Source organism: Protopterus annectens, chromosome 2.part0 (assembly GCF_019279795.1).
Source record: "Protopterus annectens isolate FY-2018-M chromosome 2.part0, PAN1.0, whole genome shotgun sequence".
Classification (NCBI taxonomy): domain Eukaryota; kingdom Metazoa; phylum Chordata; order Ceratodontiformes; family Protopteridae; genus Protopterus; species Protopterus annectens.
In genome coordinates, this window is record NC_056728.1 from 705756165 (window position 1) to 705766228 (window position 10064).

At 42.1% G+C, this 10064-nt stretch overlaps 1 protein-coding gene across 1 annotated transcript in view; it reads right to left on the reverse strand.

Annotated features, from left to right (window-relative positions):
- The window catches only part of NFKB1 (nuclear factor kappa B subunit 1), a 772892-nt gene extending 763151 nt beyond the window's left edge, over positions 1–9741 (reverse strand). Inside the window, exons 1-2 of the mRNA XM_044060344.1 lie at positions 9721–9741; positions 9215–9313 (exon numbers count right to left, since the gene is read on the reverse strand). Coding sequence (XP_043916279.1) covers positions 9215–9313; positions 9721–9741 — 120 coding nt within the window. The remainder of the gene's footprint in view (positions 1–9214; positions 9314–9720) is intronic.
- Between the last annotated feature and the right edge of the window lie 323 nt (positions 9742–10064).

Consider the following 10064-nt stretch of genomic DNA (forward strand, 5'->3'; position numbering starts at 1 on the left):
TCACACTGCCTACCTTGACCTGGCCAAGGCATTTGACACAATACCCCACTGAGGCATTCTTGACAAACTCAAGAGGTTAGGTACAAACCCGTATGTCACCCAGTGGACAGGCAACTGGCTCACAGACAGGACCCAGGAAGTTAGAATTGGGGAGTCCACCTCTAGAAAACGGCCAGTCACCAAGTGGAGTCCCTCAGGGATCAGTCCTTGGACCACTCCTTTTTGGCATTTACTTCTCAGAAATCAAGGCCAATGTCAGTGCTCTCCGGCTGACTAGATATGCAGATTATTGCAAATTAGGAGATGTCATTGAATCTCACATTGACACAAATGTTTTACAGGAAGAGTTGACACAGTCAAACAACTGGTGTAAAAGCTACGGATTAAAACTAAATGCCAAGAAATGCATAATAGTATCCTTTGGGAAGTCATCTATCCCTGGTAACTATCATATTGACAACACACCCCTTAAAGTTGGCCCAGTAGTCAGAGACTTAGGGACATACATGGCTAGTAATCTAGCCTTTGATCATCACGTGTCTACAATGGTGAGGAGATCACTCTATGTTGCACAACTTATAAACAAAGGGATGGCATCCAAGTCCAAGGAAGTCATTGTTCCACTGTATGCGACATTCATCAGACCTATCATTGAATACAATGCCCCCTTTGGTATGTATCTAATCAGGCATATCCAACAACTGGAATGTCCATAGAGGTTCCTCACTAAAAGAATACAGGGTGTAAGTAATATGTCCTATGCAGACTGCCTCAAGGCTCTATCCCTGTATTCTCTTACAGGCTTTTGAGGGGAGATCTATGCCTGGCATACGGGGTATTGTCATACCCCACTCTGATGGACCTCCTACATATCCACAAAACAAACATCACCAGAATTACCCGTTCTAAAGACTTAAACCTTACCTGTGATATAAAAAGGACCTGCTAGAGAGATAGGTATGTATCCCAGAGACTACCCCATCTTTGGAACAGGCTCCCCATCCATATGAAGCAGAGTTCCTCCCTAACCCAATTCAAGTGCAATTTGGACAACTGGATGGAAAACTGGAAATTCATCCCTGGTTTGGCACCTATGTCTTTAATGGACACAGGTAACCTGTAAATGGTTCATCTCCCAGGCCCATGCGTACACTTATCAAAGGTAGCAGAAAGTACAGTTGTGTACACTTACCATAAATGTAGATGTTTGAGTGTATTCACTGTTGCAGTCATTACAATTGGGTTATCTTGCTGGCAGGGTACCCTCAGTCGGCCTGAATTCCAAAGTCTAGGTCCGGCATTGGTTGCTGTCGCCTCTTCCCTGACGTCAGTGCGCCAGGGGTATAAAAGATGCAGCCGACACCATCTGCTTCAGTTTTTCTTGACCCAAATGTCAGAAGCCCCCCAAAAGGGTAGGCTAAAAATATGTCAATAAAACATGCATGCTCCAAAGTATATATTTTGCCTTCATCTACAAGCAAATACACCACATAGGTTGCATAGAATAGAGAAGTACAGATAACTTCCAGCAAAGAAATAGGGGATGGCGGGTGGGTAACCTGGACTGCAACAGTGAATACACTCGAACATCTACATTTATGGGTAAGTGTACACAACTGTACTATGTTCTTCGTGTTTCACTGTTGCAGTCATTACAGTTGAGTTGAATCCCAAAGCTAAGGTTGGGAGGCTGGAGCTAAATAGCATTAGGAGAGGCTATTAGGCCCTGCAGAACTGCCGTGGCAAAGCCTGCCCTGGATTTAGAGTAGAGTGGTAAGTGATAGTGCTTTGTGAAGGTGTGCACTGAACTCCAAGTGGCAGCCTCTAAAAGGTCTTTGGTTGGTACTCCCCTGAGGAAGGCTGCTGAAGTGGCTGCTGCTCTGGTTGAATGTGGCCTAAAGCCCTTAGGTACTGGCTTGCCATGTTGTGAATAGCAGAAACAAATGCAGTGGCCTATCCACTTTGAAATAGTCTGCTTTGAGATAGCCTTTCCTTGTGATCCTGCAGCATATGCCACTAGTAATTACTCTTTCTTTCTGGAAGCTTTGGTTCTGTTCAAATAGAAGCGTAGCTATCTATGTATGTCCAAAGAATGCAGAATTCTCTCTCCCTTATTCTGTGGGTTTGGATAAAAGGTAGGCAGATGAATAGTTTGGTTAAGGGCCACAATGGAGACTACCTTAGGCATAAATGTCAGGTTTGTCCTCAGAGAAACCCTGTCTGGATAAAAAAATGATAAAGGGTTCCACAGCCATGAGTGCCTGTAGCTCTGAGACTCATCTTGCAGAAGTTATTGTTTGGAGCAGAGCTGTTTTCCAAGATAAAAACTTTATATCAGCTGTAGCGGCTGGCTCAAAAGGAGGCAGGGTGAGTTTTTCCAAGACATAATTGAGGTCCCATGCAGGTATTGGTGATCTCTTTGGAGGCCTTAAATTTTTGGCCCCTCTGAGGTACTGCCTTAATAAAGGATGAGAAAAGATTGGTGGCTCTGTATTGTATTGAGCCAAAAGGGCAGAGGCATGAATTTTTATAGATGAAAAGGATAGGCCTTTATCCAGCATCTCATTCAAGTATTGCAAACTCTGAGGAATATTTGGTACAGCTGTGTCAATTCCTTGTGCCTGGTTCCAAGCATAGAATCACTTCCATTTTCCAGCATAGGATTTTCTAGTACTAGGCATCCTGGCCTCCAAAATGACATCCATCACCGCTTTAGTGAGATGTGTGTTTTTATGACTACATTATCCGCCATACTGCCAGATTTAAGGTCTTGAGTTGGCTGTGCAGGATCTGATTGTTCTGCTGGGACAGTAGATGAGGCACTTGAGGTAAGGTCCAGGCTGGGCATTGAGACAAGTTCCTTAGGAGTGGATACCAGTACTGGCGTGGCCAGTCTGGGGCAATCAGTATCATTTTTGGCTCCTCCTGTCTGACCTTTAGGAGTACCTTGGAGAGGAGAGGCAGAGGAGGAAAGGCATATACTGTTACGTTTTTTTAGCTGAAAGATAGGGCATCTACTTTCCATGCTTGTCTTTGATAAGTCCTTGTGCAGAATCTCTTCAGTTGGCAGTTGTGAGGTGAGGCAAATAGATCTATGTCCGGGCATCCCCATTTCCTTGTTACCATGCTGAAGACTTGTGGATCCAATTTCCATTTGTGGGGATCCATGAGGTTTCTGCTTAGTTCATCTGCCACAGTATTTATCTTTCCTGGCAGGAATTGTGTCTGCAGATGTACTTGGCAAGTCAATTCTGTGTCCCACAAAGTCATGGCTAGTCTGCAAAGGGGGTAAGAATGAGTGCCTCCCTGCTTGTTTATATACCACATGACCGTGGTATTGTCTGTCTTTATCAGTAGTTGTCCCAGATAAAGTAGGTCCTTGAAGGCTGTCAGGGCATTTTGAACAGCTAGCATCTCTTTTTGGTTGATATGTAGATGGATTTGGTTTGCGGACCATGTGCCTTGAATATATCTTCCTGCCATGTGGGCTCCCCAGGCATAATCCGATGCATCCATTGTTAATGTCTGTGCGGCTGGGGATAGAGTCGCCCACCATCGAAACTCCTGTTGCAGGCAGGGAATGAGAGTAACTATTGTTTCCAGGCTGTGGCAATGCTGAGTCCAAACACTTTTTAGGTACCACTGAAGTTTCCTCATATGCAGTCTTGCATATGGAATTAGTAGGATGCAGGATGCCATGAAGCCCAAAGCCTGCAGAATGTTTCTTGCAGATAACTGGGCCTTTGTTGCCAACAGTTTGAAATAAGTAGTCAGTTGCCTTTGTTTGTCTGGCGTGAGATAAGCCATCTGGGCAGTTGTATTTAAGCTTGCACCCAGGAATATTATCTCTTGAGAGGGTACTAGTTTTGATTTCTGTTCTTTGACTGTGTACCCTAGGCATGGTAGCAATCTCTTTACAAACGCCAGATGCTGTAGTAGAATGCCCTTGTTCTCTGCTTGAATTAGGCAGTCGTCTAAAGTAAGGATATATTTGTATTCCTCTTTGTCTGCAGTATGCAATTACTGGTGCCAGGCACTTTGTGAAACCCTGGGCGCAGTAGATAAGCCAAAGGACAGTGCAGAGAATTGGTAGTGCATTGAGCCAGCTTCGAATCTGAGGTATCTTCTGCATGTTTGTCTGATTGGGACATGCAGGTATGCCTTTTTTAGATCTAAAGTCACAAGCCAAGCCTTCTTGTCCAACATGGGCAGAAGCTGCTGCAGAGTCAACATTTTGAATTTTGGAATATCCAGATATGTGTTTAGAATAGATAGGTCCAGTATTGGTCTCCAGGCATTGTCCTTTCTGGGTACCAAGAACAGTCTTGAATAGAATCCTTGTCCCTGCTCTTGCTCTGGTACTTATTAAATGGCCCTCATGTCCATGAGGGATGAAACTTGTTTTTGTGCCTCTGCCCATTGATTGCGTCGCAGGTCTGGCATACCGTTTGGCCTTGGCAGGGTGTGAAAGTGGAACTTGTAACCTTGTGATACTATATTTAGAACCCATTTGTCCTGGATGATCATGGGCCAATTTTGTGAAAAAAGAGCTAGTGTTCCCCCCAAAGGGGCTGCCAAAAGATAAGTGCTTGGTGCTGGAAGGGGAAAGTCATTGAGACTGTTTCCTGTATGGCTGTGATTTTTCCTCTCTGCTCTTGGAGGTAGAAGCACCCCATTGTTTAGGCCTGTATGAGCCTTGGGGCTGTGATCTGCCTCTTTGTGGCCTATCGGACACTGGAAAGGACCAATTCTTTGTAGGCCAGTTCCTGCTAAATCTGGGAGGCTGTACCTGCAAGAAACCCTTGACTGTCTGCATAGATTTAGCTTTGTCCTCCATTTTCTTCAACACCTCTTCAGCTTTAACACCAAACAAAGTATCATGCTGTAATGGAGCATCTAATAGTTTTGCTTCAACATGATCAGGCAGATTCTGTTCTTTTAACCAAGCATGCCTCCTAATGACAGAACCTATAACAGCGGCCCTGCAGGAGGCCTCTACAGAATCAAAACCACATTGCAAAGTATGCTTTCCAACTTGCTCAGCTGCATGCAATAAATCCTGCATTTCTTTGTTGCCTGCACATTCTGAATTTGTTGACATTTTCTGTTTAAGCAATGACACAAGATATTGCTGATATTTAAGCATATGAAATTAGCAATTTAAGGCTCTTACAGCCAAGGTAGCAGAAGTATAAATCTTTTTACCCCATCTGTCTAGGACCCTAGAATCCCTATCAGAGGGGATAGGGTTTTTTTACAGTAGAAGCCTTGACCCCTTTGGGACCCTGAGAGATTGTTTCTGGGTCAGCAGCAGGGTTTTTATAAAGAAACTTATGTGAATCAGGAACCCTATAGTATCTGTCTGGCTTAACAGGAGCTGGTGGTAAAGAGTCTGGAGACAGACTGGACTCTGAAGATACATCATCTACAATGTCTAAAAACAGGTGGGATAGCAAGGGGTCTGTGCTGAGGCAATAAAAGGAAGTCTCTGAGCCTTTTCTTGGATTCTGAGTAATCTTGGCTCTCCCAGTGGAAATGCTCCCTCATAGTATGCAGTGTCTCCCCAAAAGAATAATCCTCGGGAGGAGAGGCTGAAGGGATAGATTCTTCAGCATCAGAATCCCCATAGGGAGGAAGAGAATATTCCTGTTCAGAGGAGGAATCAGAGGAAATAGAAACCTGGTCTAAAGATTTGCATTCTAACTCTTGCCTAAGCCTCTTATCAGGAGGGGGATGGAAACCCCTGATCAAAGTAATTAGGTCTTCGGCCATTTTAAGCATCTGTTTTTTAGGCATGGAGGCCTGTCCAGGAGAATGCTGTACTTGTTTCTTTGTCTTTAGAGCTGCTTTAGTCTTTGTCTTTGAAGCTGAAGTAGGTTTCACATATAACTGTGTAGACCTGAAAACACCCTCAGAAGCTGATGCCTGCTCAGCTGTTCCGGACCCATCTGAGGGAATAGTTTCCGAGTGTCCAATACCTTGAGTTTCCAGCAGCCTTGTCGGCTCCACATGGGAGTCGGAAGCGGCCTGTGGCTCTGAGGTAGCGGGCGTCAGGGGCTGCGAAAGCCCCTCACTGAGAATCGGCGAACCAGCAACAGGCCTAGCAGAAGCCTTGTTGTTGGTTTTGGATCTCAGATACCTGTCCTTTTCTTTTTATTTGCGCTTTTTATAAACCCCGATAGTCGGCTGTTCCGACGGCATTATATAATTAAATCTTCCGCCAAAGTAATGGAATGCAAAATCGTACCGATGCTTAATAGTGCGTTGGTTTAATCTAGCACAAAACCGACAACTAGCAAAGTTATGGTTAGGGCCTAGGCAAGGAATACAGTAAGAATGAAAATCCTTATGAGGTATTTGCTTCCCACAAGAAATACAATTATTAACTTTTTCTGACATTGGTCTGGAGCAAGAAAAAAGTTTCCCCAACAGGGTACTTAGCTTTAATGAAGACTTCGGATCTGAAATTCAAATTTGAAAAACTCAGGAGTCGGCCGACCGGCACTTGCGAGCTGCTTTTGCTTCAGGCAACGCGCAGCAAGAAAGACTTAAGCAAATGGTGTCGGCTGCATCTTTTATACCCCTGGCGCACTGACGTCAGGGAAGAGGCGACAGCAACCAACGCTGGACCTAGACTTTGGAATTCAGGCTGACTGAGGGTAGCCTGCCAGCAGGATAACCCAATTGTAATGACTGCAACAGTGAAACACGAAGAACATCTTGTCAGAGATTTGGGATGCATGGCTAGGCTTAAAAAGCAATTGTGGTTGTTAGCCTAGTAAACACCTCTGAACTTATGAACCTATACGTCAGTATTTTGTGGTTTATTATGTCTTATGGATTTATTATATTATATTATATTATATTATATTATATTATATTATATTATATATGTGGTGGTGCGGTAGCATTGTCTCCTCACAGTAAGACACTGTCCGGTTCGATTCTCAGCTACAGCGTCTTCTACGTGGAGACATGCATGAATGGGCGTACCTTCGTTGAAGGTTGTGCGTCAGGGCTGGCAAGTCGCACGTAAAAATAAACTGCCAATCATTAGCGGACCCGAGTTCCGCTGTGGCGACCCCTAACTGGGGAAAAAGCCGAAAGATACAACAACAACAACATATTATATTGTTCTTGAGTGTGGTTTCGGGGCCGGATGTTGTCATGCATTTTAGTACTGGTGATGTGCTTTTTGTGCATGATGATCACTTTGTTAGTGTTCATTATTTTGGGCTGGATTTATCAGTTCTTTCGGAGATTATATTTCTTTTTCTTTTTATTACAGTAAACTCTGGCAAATTTATGTGCTACAAAATGTAAATAAATGTCTGGCGGCATGTACAGAGTACAAGCAAAGATATTATCAGGTACTAAAGAAAGAGTAAAATTTACTTAAGATTAATATATTTTTTCACTATTAGAAGACATAAATATTAGTGTGTTATAATTTGTGCTTGCATATCTTGTTAATTATAACATGGTTTTATTCACATAATGAAGCATTTTAGATGTCAAGAAAACTGGGACCAAGTTCAGAATATCTGTGGCTGTGCTTGGTAATCCCATTTCTCAAGCCCTTCTGACTCACTAAAGAAGGCTCAAAACACTGTCTGGTACAGTGTGTTGACACACTAAGAGGCTTCAAACGACTTCCCCTTCTTCAATGATCAATTTCACCAACAATCTGTATACTGCTATGATGTAATGCGGAGGCTAATGCTTGTCCAGCTGGCTGGGAGAAGCAAGTATTTCAGGTTTCATATTATGTATTAAAATTAACTCAGCAGTAAAAGCTTAGCTACTGTTGCAAACGGCAGCTAGATTTGATGGTTTACGTTTACAAAACATGCCAACACCAATGTAGTTCTCTAAGCTGCAAGCTACTTATGCTCAGTGATTCCTGTTTTCTGGCTCCAAGTCTATCATTCTTCCTTATAACTGGGTGCAACCCACCCTTGTAGCCGATCATAGTTTTTTTCTGATGCCCCACATTTAAATGCAAAACATCACTACTTTCAGTCTAAATTCCATAACTGAGAAATGCACACAATAAATGCAACAACTCACATTCAAATTCTGCAGGTATTATAGAGTTAATATACAAAAAACAAAGGCTGAATATCTATGCAGGATACACATGCTGAAAAGCAAACTTGAATCTTGTAATCAAATGTGCAAAAGTTAACGACTACTGTGTTATAACAGCAGCTACTACTGACCTCCCAGTCAAAAAAAAGTTAGCCTTCCACTGCACATGACAGGCTACCAAGTACTTCTGAACTGAAGTGATACTAATTTAGTGAATGTTATTGCCTCCAACAAAGTAACACACAAAATGAACTTAAGTGCAACAATGAAAATTTCTCTTTGTCCACAGAATATAAATTTACTCTAGTAGTTGTAATCCAGAAACAATTTGTTTGTGCCTTTCGGCTTTTCCCGGTTAGGGGTTGCCACAGCGGAACTCCGATCCGCTAATGATTGGTAGTTGATTTTTACATGTCAAGTTACCAGCCCTGACGCACAACCTTCAACGAAGGTATGCCCATTCACGCATGTCTCCATGCAGAAGACGCTCTAGCTGAGAATCAAACCAGACAGCGTCTTACTGTGAGGTGACAATGCTACCGCAGCACCACCAACAATATACTTAAAAAAGCTTTAGCTACCAACACTGGCTGGATTCAGGAGAACAAAGATACAGTTCACAACTCACTTCCATAATGTATTCTAAATATGCAGAAGAGCATTCATAGACAAAAGTAGCAAATTATACTGTAAAACAATGGAAAACAGCACTTTCCAGCTGCTTAAACACTGTCTGCAGTACCATTAAAAAGAATTCATAAATAAACATTAGATGCTTTTTTTTTTTCATTTTTGCAACATATCTTTTTTGCAAGATTTCCTTATTTCTTTTCCTTCTTTGTCCACATACTCCAAGATCACAATTGCTTTATCATTCACATTACTGCAGCCGATGAACAGTTCAGGAAAGCAGCAATGCAATTCTGTGAAACGCAGATGAAGAAATGCTTTCAGCTTTTCATTCAGTACATTTCACTAAAACAATAACATGATCCATAAAACCAAGGCATTAAGAACTAATGTTAAATCGTGACAGCAATTATGAGACGTCAGTAGTACAAATAAGTTTGATCGTTTTTGCCAGAAGCACTGCAGTGATAAACAGAACTGTCAATGAATTTACCCTAACTTGAGGGAATGACTTCTTATTCTTCTCACTGAAAGCACCAGGAAGTCCACCATGCGATGGTCCTTCACATACATAGCGAAACCGAAATCCCCTCTGTAATTAAAAGAGAGACAACACATTAAAAGGTGTAAAAATGAAATAATCTGATGACTTCTGTGAAGAGAACTTATTTATTTTACTATTTGATGACTGGGTACATGGGCTGGTGCAATAACCCTTTTCAGCCATTACTTGGGTACACAGTCAAAACAGAAACAGTGTGCAAAAATAATTATGTAGAAGAAAACTGTATACATACAATTACTTATGTATACTGTTCAAGCAAAAGTAAATACTACATACATTTGAAGTAAAACAAGCAGAAGACTGTACAACCAGAACTTAAAATAAATAAACGGTCCAGGCACATTTGTTCAGAGGTACAAAAGAAAGGTAAAATACAGTCACACATTAGCATATGCACATTAGTAATGCAAAGGAAAAATTACATGCATTCATACGAGTGCAAAAATGATATACATTCTTGTGACAGCAGAGAAGATATTTTGGTGCGAGTGTTGTGAACCATATATTTACAGTAGTATGTTGAAGTTTTTGGGTTGGGTAAACATGTAGATAGATATAACAAAATGGAGAACAGCTACAGTCATTATCCCTGCATAAGGATGGATCTTCTACAGACACACGCAATTACAGACCCACAGGTCTGACCAGCCTCACATGCAAAGCCATGGAAAGAATTATCATGGAACTAACCAATCAGTTCGTAGGGAACCTCTAAATGCTGCACTCATCTCAGTTTGGATTCATCAAGTGCATATTAGGCTGACTCAATCTGGTGCAT